The 19,205-nt window shown below is 40.6% G+C and overlaps 1 protein-coding gene across 3 annotated transcripts in view; it reads left to right on the forward strand.

Annotated features, from left to right (window-relative positions):
* The window catches only part of ANK3 (ankyrin 3), a 331,394-nt gene that overhangs the window by 282,718 nt on the left and 29,471 nt on the right, over positions 1–19,205 (forward strand). For 2 of the 3 annotated variants that reach the window (XM_019935867.3, XM_073793568.1), the window contains 5 exons: positions 10,201–10,275; positions 13,807–13,938; positions 14,860–15,003; positions 17,646–17,954; positions 18,234–18,324. In XM_019935867.3, the coding sequence (XP_019791426.1) occupies positions 10,201–10,275; positions 13,807–13,938; positions 14,860–15,003; positions 17,646–17,954; positions 18,234–18,324 (751 nt within the window). Of the gene's footprint in view, positions 1–1,779; positions 9,574–10,200; positions 10,276–13,806; positions 13,939–14,859; positions 15,004–17,645; positions 18,325–19,205 lie in introns of all 3 variants that reach the window. The other variant, XM_019935870.3, reaches the window with a different exon arrangement.

Here is a 19,205-nt window from a genome sequence, read left to right on the forward strand (position 1 = left end):
TTGACATAGAACGTTAGCCCTTGGCAGGCATTCCGAACCTCTGTGACCAGCTCAGTTTGTTTCCTAGAACTGTAGAAGTAGAGAGGACTCAGTGTGTGCTTGCTCTCCCCCAGCGAGGGTGCTTACCTCATTCGTATGTTTCTTATCCCATTGCCAGAAGAATGCTGGTACTAAAGCCATCCTTCCTGGTGGTAGGTCTGCCTCATGGTTGCGCCAGTGTTCGAGGTATCCATGAGTCCCATGAATATTCTGGGAAGGAACCAGAATTGGTCCCTTTGCTATCGATAAAATATATACACGGATATATACCGTATCCTACTGTAGAGAGTTAAATAGGGGGTGTTAAAAATATGACTGCTTTTAAGACTTCCCCCATGATACCTTTTGAGAATTAGAAGTAAATGGATTAGGAAAAGTATCTGAGATAAACTATGTGCTTTTATCCGTAATGAAGACAACACCAGACATGGATATATTCAGTTGCAGATGGATTTTTCATATGCAGTATTAAATATTTTCCTAAAAAATCTCAAAAGGGGACTTCCCTGGCGGTCCTGTGGTTAAAAGACTCCACACTTCCACTTTACGGGGCACGAGTTTGATCCCTGGTCAGGGAACTAAAGATCCCACAAGTTGTGAGGGGCGGCCAAAAAAAAAAAAAAAAAAAAATCTCAAAGGTACCAAGACTTCACATCTCATGGAAAAAGTGTACTCTTCTTTCTAAATACTCTTGTGAAAGTGTTTTTAAAGTTTACACATTGTGCATAATATGGCATAAAAATTGTATTACTTCTTTGGCTCGTTTGCCGTGATATATCGCGCATGAGAAAATGTTTTCAGTTGCTTTGCTTGCTTATGGTAACCATGAACCATATTTCTGGTTTTCTTTCCCCCCTTTGTGTGTGCGTACACATGCATTCTAAAATCATTTCATGTTACGTTCCTTTTTTCCTCACCAAAAGGAATATACTGCATGGAAAAGATAAATGCAAACATTCCTTTTGGTTTTTTTTTTCTTTTAAAATTCTGACTCAGAAAACTTCTTGCTCTTATTGGCTTTTTACGGGTGTGAAGCATAACCGAGTTGTGCGTGGAAGATACAGATTTAAAATCCAGTGGCTTCACAGTTTGCACATCAGTTGCCTGTCACTTAAAAGTTATTTTGGATCCTGCATGAAATAGGCTTGAGTGGTTTTCTAAAATAAGAGCTTTAGACATTTCATGTATAGCTACGCACATTGATGTGGTTCTAAGTAGGTGCAATCTGTATCACCGAGAGGTCCAAGGAGACGGAACATTAGAACTTACTAAAATGAGAGTTATATGGTTGCACGAAACAAACATGTACCTATACGGGCAAAACAGAACGGCTACTGATATTTCAAAACCAGCACATAAGAAAGTCAATAGGAAGTAAGGGAATAGTTTTTCCATTGTGGTTATTTTTCTCATCATCGTTTCCTTGTGTTTTTTGTTTTTTTTTGTTTTTTTTCACTGTTGGCCTATTTGGTTGCAACGTGCTTTTTCTGTCTTTTCATTTCACACTGCTCTGTGTTTTACTCAGTTTTGTTTTTAACTTTGGATTAGTTATGTCTGTAGCAATTTTTTTTTCCTCTTAATTGTTCCTTTTGCCTCTTCCATTCTAAATCATGCAAACAATTGTACTTGCTTTTGTAATATTTCAAAGTTTACTGACCAATTTTTTTCTCTGGTCTCTCTGTTTCTCAACCATTTTTGTTGATTTTTGTGTTTGATTTCATTTTAAAATTTAAGAAACAGTTGAACGGAGCGCAGGACCAACGAGATCCCTCCCCACCACTTACTCATACAAGCCATTCTTTTCTGCAAGAGCATACCAGTCCTGCACAGCAGCTCCGATGACAGTGCCCGGGCCGGCCACGTCAGGCTTCACTTCCTTATCAAGTTCCTCCTCTAATACGCCATCAGCTTCTCCATTAAAATCAATATGGTCTGTTTCGACTCCTTCTCCAATCAAATCCACGTTAGGCGCATCAACTACATCTTCGGTTAAATCCATTAGTGATGTGGCATCTCCAATTAGATCCTTTCGGACAATTTCTTCGCCAATAAAAACAGTGGTGTCACAGTCTCCATACAATATCCAAGTTTCCTCTGGTACCCTGGTTAGAGCTCCCACAGTCACGGAGGCCTCGCCTTTAAAGGGGCTGGCATCCAATTCTACGTTTTCCTCTCGAACGTCCCCGGTGACTACAGCAGGATCTCTTTTGGAGAGGTCGTCCATTACCATGACACCCCCTGCTTCCCCCAAATCAAACATTAATATGTATTCCTCGAGTCTGCCATTTAAGTCAATTATCACATCCACAGCACCGCTAATATCTTCACCTTTAATGTCAGTGGTGTCTCCAGCTAAATCAACAGCTGATATCATTTCATCAGCTAAAGTTACGATGGCCTCTTCTCTCTCGTCACCCGTGAAACAGATGCCTGGACACGCAGAGGTAGCATTAGTCAACGGATCTATTTCCCCTCTGAAATACCCATCATCTTCAACTTTAATTAACGGATGCAAAGCCACTGCCACGTTACAGGAAAAAATTGCTACAGCTACACACTCTGTGAGCTCTGTGGTTAATGGAGCCACTGACGCAGTTGAGAAAGTGTTCCCGACCACCACAGCAATGCCGTTTTCCCCACTCAGGTCGTATGTTTCTCCAGCACCATCAGCTTTTCAGTCTCTAAGAACTCCTTCTGCAAGTGCACTCTATACATCCCTCGGGTCGTCGATATCTGCAACTACCTCATCTGTAACTTCATCAGTAATAACAGTGCCAGTATACTCTGTAGTCAATGTTTTGCCGGAACCAGCATTAAAGAAACTTCCAGACTCTAATTCACTTACAAAATCAGCAGCAGCCTTGCTGTCGCCCATTAAAACATTGACTACGGAGACACTTCCTCAGCCCCATTTCAATCGAACTTCATCTCCAGTTAAGTCATCTTTGTTCCTTGCACCATCTGCCCTCAAGCTGTCTACGCCATCTTCTCTGTCTTCCAGTCAGGAGATACTAAAAGACGTGGCTGAAATGAAGGAGGACCTAATGCGGATGACTGCAATACTCCAAACAGACGTGCCTGAGGAGAAGCCATTCCAACCTGAGCTCCCCAAAGAAGGGAGAATCGACGACGAAGAACCTTTCAAAATTGTCGAGAAAGTGAAGGAAGACTTAGTGAAAGTTAGTGAAATCCTTAAAAAGGATGTCTGTGTGGATAACAAGGGACCACCCAAATCACCAAAGAGTGACAACGGACATTCTCCCGAAGACGACTGGACAGAATTCAGTTCAGAAGAAATAAGAGAGGCAAGACAACAGGCTGCTGCGAGCCATTCTCCATCTCCGCCAGAGAGAGCGCAAGTTAAGGCAAAGGCTGCCTCCGACAAGGATTATAACTTGACCCAAGTTATCGATTACCTAACAAATGATATCGGGAGTAGTTCACTGACGAACTTCAAGTACAAGTTTGAGGATGCCAAGAAGGATGGTGAAGAGAGACAGAAACGAATTTTAAAACCAGCAATCGCCCTGCAGGAACACAAACTCAAAATGCCTCCAGCCTCCATGAGGTCTTCCACCTCCGAGAAGGAGTTATGTAAGATGGCCGATTCCTTCTTTGGAACAGATACTATTTTAGAGTCTCCAGATGACTTTTCTCAACATGACCAAGATAAAAGTCCCTTGTCTGACAGTGGCTTTGAAACAAGAAGTGAGAAAACACCTTCAGCCCCACAAAGCGCTGAAAGCACTGGTCCCAAACCACTTTTTCAGGAAGTCCCCATCCCTCCGGTCATTACAGAAACGAGAACTGAAGTGGTTCATGTTATCAGGAGCTATGAGCCCTCAGCTGGAGAGGCTCCCCCGTCCCAACCAGAGGAGCCCATGTCACCCAAACCGTCACCTACGTTTATGGAGCTGGAACCAAAGCCCACCGCTTCTAGTATTAAAGAAAAAGTCAAGGCGTTTCAAATGAAAACCAGTAGCGAAGAAGACGACCACAGTCACGTTCTGGGCAAAGGCATGCGTGTTAAAGAAGAGACTCACATAACCACGACCACCAGAATGGTTTATCATTCTCCACCAGGCAGTGAAGGCGCCTCTGAAAGAATTGAAGAAACCATGTCAGTCCACGACATCATGAAGGCCTTTCAGTCCGGGCGAGACCCTTCCAAAGAGCTGGCAGGTCTGTTTGAACATAAGTCGGCAGTGTCCCCAGACGTTCACAAGTCTGCTGCTGAAACCTCAGCCCAGCACGCAGAGAAGGACAACCAAATGAAACCCAAACTGGAGCGTATAATAGAAGTCCACATCGAAAAAGGTAACCAAGCTGAGCCCACTGAAGTCATTATTAGAGAAACCAAAAAGCATCCCGAAAAGGAAATGTATGTATATCAGAAAGACTTATCCCGGGGAGATATTAACCTAAAAGATTTTCTGCCAGAAAAACACGATGCTTTTCCTTGTTCAGAGGAACAGGGTCAGCAAGAAGAAGAAGAACTCACTGCTGAAGAGTCGTTGCCTTCTTATCTGGAGTCTTCCAGAGTAAACACTCCCGTGTCCCAAGAAGAAGATAGTCGCCCTAGTTCTGCTCAGCTCATATCTGATGACTCTTATAAAACACTGAAGCTTTGGAGTCAGCACTCAATAGAATACCATGACGATGAGTTGTCAGAACTAAGAGGGGAATCTTACAGGTTTGCTGAGAAAATGCTTCTGTCAGAAAAGCTAGATGTGTCTCATTCTGATACCGAGGAATCAGTTACAGACCATGCGGGACCCCCTAGCTCAGAGTTACAGGGGTCTGATAAGCGGGCCAGAGAAAAAGTAGTCACTGCCCCCAAAAAAGAAATTCTCTCCAAAATCTATAAAGATGTGTCTGAAAATGGTGTAGGTAAAGTGTCTAAGGATGAGCATTTTGATAAAGTGACAGTGTTGCACTATTCTGGCGATGTTAGTAGTCCAAAACATGCCATGTGGATGCGCTTTGCTGAGGACAGATTAGACAGAGGTAGAGAGAAGTTGATATATGAAGATAGGGTGGACAGGACCGTGAAGGAAGCTGAAGAAAAACTGACTGAAGTGTCACAGTTTTTTCGTGACAGAACCGAAAAGCTCAATGATGAACTGCAGTCCCCAGAGAAAAAGCCACACCCTAGGAATGGCAAAGAATACTCATCTCAAAGCTCTACCGGTAGCAGCCCTGAGAAAGCACTGCTGACAGAACTGCTGGCCAACAGTGACGAGTGGGTCAAGGCGAGGCAGCGTGGCTGTGACAGACAAGGCTTCCCCAGAGCCGACGAGAAGGACGCAGTCAGTCTGCCCAGCAGCCCGGAGGTGGTTCCTTCCCAACAGACTGAGGATAGCAAGTCCACAGAGGAAGCCAAAGGAAGTCGTTCACAGAGCAAAGAATCAGAAGGGCCCCAGTCTGGGTTTCAGCTCAAACAATCGAAACTCAGTTCCATTAGATTAAAATTTGAACAAGGCACGCAGGCCAAGAGTAAGGACGTTTCTCAAGAAGACACAAAGCCGGATGGCCAATCCAGAATCCCAGTTAAAAAAATCCAGGAGAGCAAGCTACCTGTCTACCAAGTGTTCGCTAGAGAGAAACAGCAAAAGGCCATAGACCCTTTGGATGAAAGTGTCCCTATGCAAAAAGATCTTACGGTATTCAGAGCTAAAGATGAGCATGTTCAGAGCCATGAAACGGTTGTAAATGATTTTGGCTCTGATGATGTGAAAAAACAGAGAACTGAAATCTCAAGTAAAGCAATGCCTGACTATTTTTCTGAGCAACAGCCTAAGGACTTGGCATGTCACGTAACCGCAGAATTAGCAACCAAGGGACCATGGGACAAAAAGGTCTTTAGAACGTGGGAAAGTCCTGGAGCCACTAACAATAAGTCGCAGAAAGAGAAACTTTCGCATGTACTTGTTCATGATGTAAGAGAGAATCACGTTGGTCACCCTGAGAGTAAAACTGTTGATCAGAGGGATGAATTTCTGTCTGTGACTGAGAGAGAACACAAATTGTTAACAAATGGCTCTCTCTCAGAAATTAAGGAAATGACTGTAAAATCTCCCTCCAAAAAAGTCTTATACAGGGAATACGGTGTTAAAGACGGGGAACATCCAGGTGGATCTCTTGACCAACCTTCCAGGAGAAGTGAGAGCTCGGCAGTGTCGCACATCCCTGTCAGGGCTGCGGAGGAAAGGAGGACGCCGTCTTCTGACATTCCCGATGGTTTTTGCAAGCAGTCGACATTTCCAAAACATGAACTATCACAAAAGTTATCCCACTCAAGTATGAGTAAAGAGACAGCTGAGACACAGCACTTTAATGCTACAGAAGATGAAAAAGTTACCTATTCAGAAATCAGCAAAGTTTCCAAACGTCAGAGTTACGTAGGCTTATGCCCGCCTCTCAATGAAACCGAGCTCTCCCCGACCAAGTCTCCTGATTCTCTAGAGTTTAGCCCAGGAAAGGAATCGCCCTCTAGTGATGTACTCGACCACAGTCCCATTGATGGATTGGAAAAAGTTGCACCACTGGCCCAGACGGAGGGAGGGAAAGAGATAAAAACTTTACCTGTTTATGTCAGTTTTGTACAGGTGGGGAAGCAGTATGAAAAGGAGATACAACAAGGAGGTGTAAAAAAAATCATAAGTCAGGAATGTAAGACGGTACAAGAGACCAGGGGGACCTTTTATACAACTAGACAGCAAAAGCAACCCCCTTCTCCCCAGGCTAGTCCCGAAGATGATACTCTAGAGCAAGTGTCCTTTCTAGACAGCTCTGGGAAAAGCCCTTTAACCCCAGAGACGCCCAGTTCAGAGGAAGTGAGTTATGAATTTACATCTAAGACACCCGACTCGCTTATAGCTTATATACCAGGCAAACCCAGCCCAATTCCCGAGGTTTCGGAGGAATCTGAGGAGGAGGGACAGGCCAGGTCAGCCTCCTTACAGCAGACTGCAGTGGAGGAGACGGCAGCAGTCGGGCGCCACACGCCTAGCAGTGTGAGCACAGACTCTAACCAAAGACTCAGAGCTAACAGGGTTGCCTACATTGAATTTCCCCCTCCTCCACCGCTGGATGCAGACCAGATGGAGTCCGATAAGAAACATCCTTACCTCCCTGAAAGAGAGGTTGACATGATTGAAGTCAGTCTGCAAGACGAGCATGACAAGTACCGGCTGGCGGAACCAGTCATCAGGGTGCAGCCGCCTTCCCCAGTTCCTCCCGGGGCGGACATCAGTGACTCCAGCGATGACGAATCCCTTTATCAACCAGTCCCGGTCAAAAAATACACCTTCAAGTTAAAAGAGGTCGACGACGAACAAAAAGAAGTGACAAAATCCAAAGCCTCCGCTGAAAAGGCTTCCACCCAGAAAGAATCAGAAATGAACGGATCTGGAAAAGATACTGAATTTGGCCTTGGCCTTGATTCACCTCAGAATGAAATGGCCCAGAATGGGAACAACGACCAGTCCATCACAGAGTGTTCCATTGCCACCACGGCAGAGTTTTCTCACGATACAGATGCCACAGAGATCGACTCTCTGGACGGCTACGACCTGCAAGATGAAGATGACGGCTTGACAGAGAGTGATTCTAAATTCCCAAGTCAAACCCTGGAGCTGAAGAAAGATGTCTGGAACACGGAGGGCATTCTGAAGCCAGCTGATCGCTCCTTTAGCCAAAGCAAGTTGGAAGTTATCCAGGAGGAGGAGGGAAGGGTGGGGCCAGATGAAGAGAAGCCACCTTCCAAAAGCCCTTCATCTGAAAAGACTCCCGCTAAGACTGATCAGAAGTCGGGGGCCCAGTTTTTCACACTAGAAGGCAGACATCCTGACAGATCAGTGTTTCCTGATACTTATTTCAGTTACAAAGTAGATGAAGAATTTGCCACTCCTTTTAAGACAGTAGCTACCAAAGGTCTAGATTTTGACCCCTGGTCTAATAACCGAGGGGATGATGACGTTTATGACAGTAAATCACGGGAAGACGAAACTAAGCCATTTGGTCTGGCTGTGGAAGACCGCTCTCCAGCCACCACCCCTGATACAACGCCAGCCCGAACGCCAACTGACGAAAGTACCCCTACTAGTGAGCCTAACCCCTTCCCATTTCATGAAGGAAAAATGTTTGAGATGACTCGCAGTGGTGCAATTGACATGAGCAAGAGGGATTTTGTGGAAGAGAGGCTCCAATTTTTCCAGATTGGTGAGCATACTTCTGAAGGGAAGTCAGGGGACCCGGGGGAAGGGGATAAAAGTACAGTCACTGCCATACCACAGCCACAGGCAGGGGACACCACTGTAGAAACCAATCTAGAGGGAAATGTAGAGGCACCTACAGTGGAACCTAACCCCAGCATCCCGACCAGCGGAGAGTGTCAGGAAGGCACATCCGGTAGCGGCTCCCAGGAGAAAGCAGCAGCAGCGGCCACTAACACCTCTAAACTTGACCCCAAGTTGCGCACGCCTATAAAGATGGGAATTTCTGCGTCCACCATGACCTTGAAGAAAGAAGGCCCTGGAGAAGTGACAGATAAGATAGAAGCTGTGATGACCAGTGGTCAGGGATTAGAGAATGAACCTGTAACAGTGATTTCAAATACAGCCGATAGCCACATGGGCGTTAGGCCCCAAGAAAAACATGATTTTCAAAAAGATAACTTTAATAACAACAACAATTTGGATTCTTCCACTATACAGACAGATAACATTACAAGTCACGTAGTTCTGACAGAACATTCTGCACCCACTTGTACCACAGAGAGAGCTAACCCAGTGAAAAGCTCATCAGGAAAAAGGACAGGGGTACTGCAAGGACACTGTGTGAGAGAGAAACAGAAAGTTCTCGGAGAGCAGCAAAAGACAAAGGAATCAATAGGGATTAGGCGAAAATCCAAACTTCCCATAAAGGCCACTTCACCAAAAGATCTCTTCCCACCAGATCATATGCCAAACATTCATGTGAGTAAAATGAAGCAGGTTAGTCAATCTGAGAAAACCAAAACCCTCACTGCTTCTTCACGTGTAGATGTAAAGTCCAGAATTCCAGTGAAGAATACACACAGGGAAAACACAGGTTCAGTTAGAAAACCGTGTGCTACACAAAAGCAGGGGCAGCCAGACAGAGGCAAGGCCAAACAGCTTCCATCCAAGTTGCCAGTAAAGGTAAGATCCACCTGTGTCACCACCGTCACCACCACCACCACCACCACCACAGTTAAAGTTAGGAAAAGTCAGCTTAAGGAAGTATGTAAACACTCCATTGAATATTTTAAGGGAATTAGTGGTGAGACCTTAAAGCTTGTGGACCGCCTCTCGGAAGAAGACAAAAAGATGCAGTCCGAGTTGTCCGATGAGGAAGACAGTACCTCGAGAAACACGTCGTTGTCCGAGACTTCCCGGGGTGGCCAGCCTTCGGTTACAGCGAAGTCTGCTAGAGATAAGAAAACAGAGGCAGCACCTTTAAAATCAAAGAGTGAAAAGGCCGGCAGTGAGAAATGGAGCAGTAGGAGGACTGGTGAGAATGAAGGCAGTCAGGTCTCTCGAGCACTCTTTGCTCACATCCTGGAGAACGAGCATAGTTTGTAAACACTTTCCAACTCGTAGACCCTAGTGCATGAACTGTTGTGATTGCCTGTGGAGTGACTTAACCGTAGTTTCTCATTCTGTCATTGTCATCTGTACGTGCTGTCTATATACTCTTCTTTCTTCCTCTTAACCCAACGACACTGTAGACAGCTAGGGAAGCATGCTGAAGATATCGGTGTCATTCAAGATGAGCAACTTTTTTTTTTTTTCAGTGTGCTAATGGATATGGTTCTGTCAAAGTAAAAGCACAGATGTTGAAATGCCATCGTGGTGTTTTCACCAACACGACACTTCTGTAACTACTTAAAGTAGCTAGCTTGTCAGCATGTTGAATTCCATTACATTGAGCATCCATGTAGTCTGACATTTGGCCTGATGCAGGTGAAAATCAAGTGAGTCATGTGAAAAGAGCAGTGTTCATGTAGGTGATTAGGACACATTTAAGTGTACAGTGTTAGCAGTAGTCTCTCTGTAAAATCTGAATACTGCTAAAAGCAATTTTCCAGTATCGTGTCTTTCTTGATGATTATTTTAATTAAGAAATTGTAAATCGTAGGTCCACAGAGTCCATGTGAACGGACAGATATCAGGATGGCAATAGTAGCCGACCACCTGGGACTTAGTTGGACAGGTAAGTGTGTATACACCTGAATGAAACAGTTTCTTAATTTGTCTTTTTCACAAGCAGTTTATTATTAAAAACAAAAAGCAATGAGTAAAAAACATTTTTATCACTTGTAATTCTATCTACCCAGAGTTAATTATAGTATACTGTGTTTTTCAAAACTTTTCTAGGCACATACCCTAAAGAATAGACATTTAAATCTTATTTTACCTTAAATTTAAGCACTTTCTTCACAATGCCATTTCTGGTAATACGGGATAACCTTTTACCTAATAGCAAATTTATTTTGTGGCATATAGGAAAACGTAGCTAGGGCCTATGGTTTTCAAATAATCCAAAAATTTTAGCTATGGTTTATGCCCTTAGATCAGCTCTCTTAGGCAACAGTCCAACTAATCCATGCCTAGGTTTCACAAATCTTAATCATTCATGAGTCACTGTCACAATTTTTACGATATACACGTATTATTTGCATGCTTATTGAGCTGATACTTTTAAGCGGGCTCACTTTTACGCTCAAAGATTTATTTAAAAGGAAATCCTATGTCATTTTGATAATGGAAAACAAGGATCATGTTCAATAACTATATAAACAAGAAAACAAAGGATGAGAGGTAAGCTTAAATTTTGAATTAAAATTGAAAAAATAGGATACAGGTGAATGAATCTATTCAATTTACAAAAATAGTTGAGCTCTGTGAAATGAATGAAACTTTTTATAATCAGGGTGTAGAAGAGGAATTTTGGGCTTGATTTCACTTCATTAAAGATGAAGATAAGGCTCTGTGTCAACTGGACAATACTGCTTTGTAGTTTTTTTTGTTTTTTTTTGCGGAACGCGGGCCTCTCACTGTTGTGGCCTCCCTCTCCCGTTGTGGAGCACAGTCTCCGGACGTGCAGGCTCAGCGGCCATGGCTCACAGGCCTAGCCACTCCGCGGCATGTGGGATCCCCCCGGACCGGGGCACGAACCCGTATCCCCTGCATTGGCAGGCGGACTCTCAACCACTGCGCCACCAGGGAAGCCCCTGCTTTGTAGTTTTGATGTTAACTGGGCCGCCCAAATCCTACTTCACATGAATCAGAGAAATTTTAAGTTTTATAGGTTGAGTGTATTTTTTTTTAATGCACAGCCAAAAAACAACAGTTAAATATAAATAAATGTTAATTATTGTCCTATTTAAAGTCATCTTGCATACTATCAGCGACATACATTCTCTACTCAGGGAAACAATTATCTAGGCTATCAAAATGGACAACATGAAACTAGATCATGGCACAAAAGGTCATTTACATTTATTTCCTTCGAATGCCCTGAATCCCAGGCCTTCCCCACCCTCGGTATTAAGGCCTCCTCTCTCCTTCCGCCCAGCCCTGCCCTCAGGCACACTGCTACTGACCTGGCCTAGTGGAGCTCTTAAGAAACAGTGGGTCTGAGTAATCCTTTGCAGACTGTTGAGAGTTAACAGTAATTCATTATGTATAAGTATTTCTGCACATAAAATTAATAATAGTATTATATTTTAACAGTGGACACTGTAATCTGAAAATATCCTGGAGCTAATGTTGATTTTGTGTATTATTTACCCATAACTATTGGATTATTTTCTTTAAGCAAAACCAGTCCTTAGTTTGTCAGAGTAAACTCTTGGAGAATATGTGACATAAGAATAGCGAGAAGGCTTCCCTGGTGGCGCAGTGGTTGAGAGTCCTCCTGCCGATGCAGGGAACACGGGTTCGTGCCCCGGTCAGGGAGGTTCCCACATGCCACGGAGCGGCTGGGCCCGTGAGCCATGGCCGCTGAGCCTGCGCGTCCGGAGCCTGTGCTCCGCAATGGGAGCGGCCACAACAGTGAGAGGCCCGCGTACCGGAAAAAAAAAAAGAATAGCGAGACAAAGTCATAAAACTGTAAAATTCTTAGTGACAATGTGTCTTTGCTCTTCACTGAGTCTCTAGACAAAGGATATGGTTTGGTCACGAGGGCAGGAAGGATTACTGCCCTTAAAACACAAAGAGATAAGGCACTTAAAAAAAATTAACTTTTCTAATTCGAATTACTATATGCTCAATGAAGATTATTAGGAAAATTAGCATTTAGAAAAACAAAATTTAAATCCATCCCTCAGAACCGCTGTTAACAAGCAACTTAATGTACTTTGGTTTTTTTTTAAAAATAAAAAGCTTTTAAAATGTTATATACACAATGTAATTTTCTGCTTTTTTATTTACTTTCTGATCTTGGTTTTAATGGACAAATAACATCCAATAGCCATACTTTACAATGTTGTTTTGCTGTTGGTCACAATGCACTAGTGAGTCATGAAATCAATTCATGCTTTGTTTTTGTTTTTAAAGGGAAAAGAAAATGTCTATGACATATAGTAAGGTTGTTTTGCTCCATAAAGATGTGGTTTCATTTATATAAGCATCATGATATACAATGTATTTCTAACTGTGGGCTGTGATCACTTTGCCACAGCCACTGCATTACATTAATTAACTTCTCTCCTTTTGTTCAACACATGCTTTGTTTTCAATTTTTCAGTAGTACAAGCCTACAGTGAGCATTCATGTATGTAAATAATTGTGTACAACCCTGTGTACTGTCACCATAGATTTCTAGGAGTGAAATCAGTTGGTCAAAGGATACAGACTTTTTTGAGCCTCTGAATACATTTTGCCAAACTGCTGGAAATGGTACTTAAGCAGGATAGAATCGTCCAATTCCTTTTCCATGGATTTTTTTCCCATTTCTTACTTTTTATAATCATTTAAGGTAATAAACACCTGACACATCTTTTTTAAATGTACAAAAAATATACAGTGAAAAGTAAGTCTCCTTCTCACCTTTGACTCCCAAGTTTAACTCTCCCAAGGCAACTACGCATATCATATGTATCCTTCCAAAGACACACTCTGCATTTACAAGATTGAGTGTGTGGTTATATAACACTTAGCTGGACAGAAAGCTTATCTCCCTTTTATTTTTTACACAAGTGACAGCATCTCATAGACAATGATCTGGCTTGGAGTCAATATTTAACCTCCCAAGTGGCTCTGATGAAACTTGAAGGCATATAGAATAGAGTATTATGTGAGTAAAAGATCTACTTCATGGAGGTTGCCGAGAGAAAACTCTACCGGCTCCTCTTGTGCCATGTTTATGAATTATAGAATTGTATATCCCTACCTATCTTGTATGAAGTTTGCTCAAATTGCAGACAATAATTTGGCTGAGTTAAAAGAACCTAGCAACATCCTCTTTGAACAGAGCAAGAATCTTTATAAAATAATCTCCAAAGGGAATCTGATTATAACCAAGGAATTATCTTAGGAGAGATAAGTCACAGCTTGTATATTATCAGTATTTTCCTGTGAAATCAAGTATATAAAGATTAATGCCCAAGGCTGTACCTGAGTTTTACTATAAAATCCTTTCCCTTTTATGGGGGGGGGGGGCAGTTGAGCATTACTTTTATGAAATATATGTGATAAAATTACAATATGAAATCTTAGTAACTCCTTTTCTTTTCTACAGAACTGGCAAGGGAACTGAATTTTTCAGTGGATGAAATCAATCAAATACGTGTGGAAAATCCAAATTCTTTAATTTCTCAAAGCTTCATGTTATTAAAAAAATGGGTTACCAGAGACGGAAAAAATGCTACAAGTATGCTGAAATTATATTACTTTAACTTGCAAAATTGCATATGTCTAATATTTCAGATAAGCCTACTGTTAATAAAATCACAGTGATCATAAAGTAATGGCAAGCCTTTTGAAGTTATATTTGTTTAATTTTGTGCTAATATTCTAAACTTCTGTCTTTAGGAAGCTTTTTAGGAAGCAAGTAGTAGGGGCTTTTGGGCATTTTGTCTATATTTGCATTTTTTGCATTTTTCTCTGTGACCATCAAAAATGAAAATATAATTCTAGCTGTTCAGTCATGGGGCGGTAGTGGGAAACAATGTGAAGTTACTGCTATGGCCAGAAATGGATGTGCAGGGAGATAATAGAGAAAAGGATAAGATCAAACCATTTTATCCAGCCTGGTCTGTGATGGCAGAGCACTCCCCAGTACTCCTGGGTTTTGTGTGGTTTAGGTGGTGGTAGGGGAGTGGTGCTATACTGTGACAAATGCCAACCCATAACGATGTGGAATCAGTTACTGGGGGTTTGCCTGGGTCGGCCTGACCTTAGTAAGTCATTAATGCTAAGCATCAAATATAAGGGTGACATATATATATATTTTGACAGTCTAACAGGAGAGGAATGTGTTTATTAGATCCCCTTATAACTAACGGGAGTCTCGCTGTCTTGAGGCCTATCTGCTCTGCGCCTTACAGAGACGGAACGAATGTGGCTGTCATCACACACGGCTTCACAAAATGATTCTTAAGACCCTAACGTATCTTCCCTGGAGCAGCGAGCTTTCTGAGCCCTCTGGGTAGTGAATGTTGCAGAGGTGCAGTGAGGCGGGACTAAGACGCTAGGAGGGTCAAGAGAGCCATGCCTTTGTGTGGGTATTGTGATGACTTAGAAGAAAATCATTTAATTGGGTTTTCAACCTTTTTTTTCCCTCCTCTTTCAGCTGATGCCTTAACTGCGGTCTTGACAAAAATTAATCGAATAGATATAGTGACTCTGCTAGAAGGACCAATATTTGATTATGGAAATATTTCAGGCACCAGAAGTTTTGCAGATGAGAACAGTGTTTTCCATGACCCTGTGGATGGTAACTGAATTTAGTGTTCATATTTACTTAATCATTTGATAAAATTTGAAAGTGCAGTAGGACAAGGCAGTCACGTAAAACCAACTAAATTATGATTTGCTTGACTTAATTTCTCATTTTCACGGCATATTCTCTGCCAGAGTCTGCCAACAAACACCCTGATAGAACAAACTTGATAAATGTCTCTGTTATATAAAATACAGATAATGAAGTATATAAAGGCATAAGTTAACTGAAAGAGTTGGTATCTCAAATGTTTTATATGACCAAATGGAAGAAAATTTAATATCTAGAGAATATGTTGCTTTTGTCATTTTTATATTAACCTAAAAAACTAGGGAACTCTTTTATTCCTATTTAGGTAAAACCAAATTGTGGGCTATTATACAAATTGTTAAGTAAAATGGTTAATTACTGTTTTGAGAACAAGTATTTAAGCATGTACTGAAAGAGACGAATGTATCACTCAAACAGGTGTTTTCGTTATTTAGCATTATTTTAACTTCATATGCTGCCATTTTTTTGTTTGGAAAAACACTACTTGACCCATCGTATATAAAAGGTAGCATAATTTCTAATTCAATGAGCATAGATGTCACTAATATAAAAATTCCTCTTTTACATTAGCTTAATTTATATGATAATGGTGTCATTTTTCCTTCATTATGTAAATTGGGGCTTTTTTCAACAAAGTATTAAGAAAAGTATGACAAATATCTTACTATGTTTTTCAAGATGTTCATAAATGGAAATTTATTCCTATAATGAATTTTGAGTACAAAAATGTTGATGCTATGGAGGCAAGAAGAGGAGCTAGGGATATTTTTCTACTATTTCAATTTTTTTAAAATATGGTGATTTTTTTTCTATTTTTAAACAGCAAAGTTAGACCACCAATAATCAATAACTTATAATTCTGCATATGTGACAAAACATCTCAAATTCTTAGAAAGTTTCTGCTTACTAAAGTCAACAGAAAATTTAAAGTGTACCTTGTTATCCCCATAACATAAACATGTGGGTAATAATGTCAAAAGTGGTTTCTTTTTAAGCTTATAAATATCACAGAACCTGGAAAAATGCTCTCTTCAAGGCCCTGTCTTATATGTGAGGCCATATATTGATGACCAAACTCTCTGTGCACAAGATAAAGACAGACCACTATTATATCAAATTTTGAGTTTTTGCCAAGTTTATAGAATATTTTAATATTCTTTACTGGGAAACTTTTTTAAGAAAAGTAGTTTTAACAAACAAGATGATCAGAAAGGAATGGAAGTATTCAATGGAATTGAAAGTTTCATTTAACATTTTAAAATCAGAGTATCATTAAATAAATCCACAAGGGCTTTTTGTTGCTACATCTTAGTATTTTATATTCTCTATTTTTAAAATTCTTAGGGAAATTTATGTTTATGAAGTAAATTTTACTTGTGCAGATTATAAACCTCATGTAGTCTTAGACAGATTTTCAACATTCTGGTTTATGGCTGACCATAACAGAAAAATGTTCACGTACCTATAGTAATTTGAATTTACAACCAAAGCTAAGTTGGTATTTATCTTGGACTGATGGAAAAATTAGGCTTTAGTTTTTTAGACCAATAAGTCAGAAAGTGTGCCTGGTTGCCTTTTTGTTCCGGTCTCTCCTCTTCGTTGAACTTTTGTGAAACTTCCTTTCCTCACCATGACCAGACCATTGTTGACTTTTCTCTCTGCTGAAGGAGAAAAATAACTCCCTTAGTCCACGCAGCAAAGTTTAAAACGAGGCAATTTCTCCCTCCTTCCCCTTTGTGTAGGCTGGTTAGTAAACTTCTGCTGTCTCATAGCACTGTCATGACTATTCAGAGAGCTCTCTGTGAATGGCCTTCCTCCCATCTCTGTTGTGTATCATTTCTTTTTTCTCTTTATTTGATTCATGCTTCTGAGTGGACCCCTACCACCAAGTTCACCAAGACTTTCATGCGTACACAACCCTTTCATCTCTGTCACATTATGACACCTGAAGAGTTTACATGGAGTCTTTTCTACTTTATCTGCTTTTTAAATCCTTTTCCTAACATCTTTTTAGATTTTTTTCCCAGTACTACTGCTCTAAAATCTAATGGTCATTTCTTTCCAAAGATTAAATTCATTTTTCTTTGCTGTAAATTTCATGTGAAATAAGTTAAGAATTAAGAGTTGGGTAGCATCACTCTTATGTACGGTTCTTAAAATAAGTTATAAGTAATTAATTATAAAAATTGGTTTCTTGTGGCTTGCTGTATTCAGTCCACCACAGTGTGGATTTTGCATGCTAAAAGTAGAAAGATATTAATTTGGCCATGCAATAAATGTATCTTACGTAATGACAGCTAACTTTATATTGGATCAAACTTGTGTATTTAAGTTACTGTATTAAAATTACCAAAATCGATAAACAATTTATATCTTAATTAACTAGTATTCTATTTTATTGTAGTTTGCACTAGTCTTTTATTTCATTGTATTACATATACTTGAACTACACCAATAAATTTATCAACATTATTCTGTAATTCATCACACATTTTCATACCTAATATAATTTAAGTCATTCCATGTGTTTTTGTTTGATGTGCTCTAATTCATTCCAGTCAGTCCAAATGTACTGTCTTCCATAGGTTATCCTCCCCTTCAAGTGGAACTGGAAACTCCCACAGGGTTGCAGTACACACCACCCACCCCTTTCCAGCAAGATGATTATTTTAGTGATCTCTCTAGCATAGAATCTCCCCTTAGAACCCCCAGTAGACTGAGTGATGGGGTAGTGCCTTCCCAGGGAAACGTAGAGCATTCAGCAGACGGACCTCCAGTCGTAACTGCAGAAGACACGTCCTTGGAAGAGAGCAGACTTGAAGACTCAATGCCTTTGACAGAAATACCTGAAGCAGTGGATGTACATGAGAGCCAGTTGGAGAATGTATGTCTGAGTGAGTATCCTCAATACCTCGGAAGGATGGCTGGGGTCCCAAAAGATGTTAAACCAGCAGAGCCATTGGAACAGACTAGAAAAGTAGGAGTGAGCCCTGAGCAGCAAGAGAAAGGAAAATCTGGTCCTGATGAGGAGATGACGGAAGAAAAACTCAAATCTCTATTTGAGGATATTCAACTTGAAGAAGGAGTAGAGTCTGAGGAGATGACAGAAGAAAAAGTACAGGCTATTCTTAAACGTGTTCAGCAAGCAGAACTGGAAATGTCTTCAATTACAGGTTGGCAGAATGAGACATCAAGTGGAAACCTAGAGTCCCCTGCTCAAGCTCGAAGAATAACTGGTGGGTTACTAGATCGACTGGATGACAGGTATGGCTCTGGGTCAGAAAAAGGAACGTGAAATGCAGGTTACATGTTAATAGTTTGTTTTCTTTCTTTATTTTTTGGCTGCGCCACACAGCTTGTGGGATCTTAGTTCCCAGACCAGGGATCGAACCTGGGCCCTTGGCAGTGAAAGCATGGAGTCCTAACCACTGGACTGCCAGGGAATTCCACTAGTTTGTTTTAAATATATGCTTTTTAGCAATTACTGTTTTTCTAAATTACCATTCCAATTTCAGGATAATACATGCTTTAAAGGTTAGTTCATTCTGCTAATCTGGAGAGGGAAAGTTACATTAAACTCAAATATAATTCTTAAAACTACTGATAATTAGCTGAAGTAAAATGCAAAAAGTTATACACATGCTAAAGATTAATACATTTTCTTTACTTTAGAAGGTTACTCTTTTCTACTTTATTACCTGTAGTAGTATTCTTTTCACATAGCCAGAAATTAATGCTCATTTAAAATAATGTAATAAATATAATTCTGTCGTTTAGAAATATAAGCATTTCTATTATTTCCTGACTTCAAACATAAATGTGCTTATTATACAAAATTTTAAAATACAGATTTAAAAAATCAATACAATGCCATCATCTAGCAATAACCACCACTAAAATTTTGGTGAATTTCTTTTACATACGTGTTTTTAAATGTCACAGAAAAATGCAGAGAAGCAAAAAAGTCATCTATCCTTATCATACTAAGAAAAACAACTAACACTTTATATATCCTTCCTTTTTTCTACATGAATATTTTATATAATTTGCAATATGGCATATGTAATTCTTTACCCCCAAATAATATGGGCATGATAGAAATTTGTTTATAACCAAAATAATTCCCTAATCATGAATCTGGTTCT

This window comes from Tursiops truncatus, chromosome 16, assembly GCF_011762595.2.
Source record: "Tursiops truncatus isolate mTurTru1 chromosome 16, mTurTru1.mat.Y, whole genome shotgun sequence".
In the NCBI taxonomy this organism is placed as follows: domain Eukaryota; kingdom Metazoa; phylum Chordata; class Mammalia; order Artiodactyla; family Delphinidae; genus Tursiops; species Tursiops truncatus.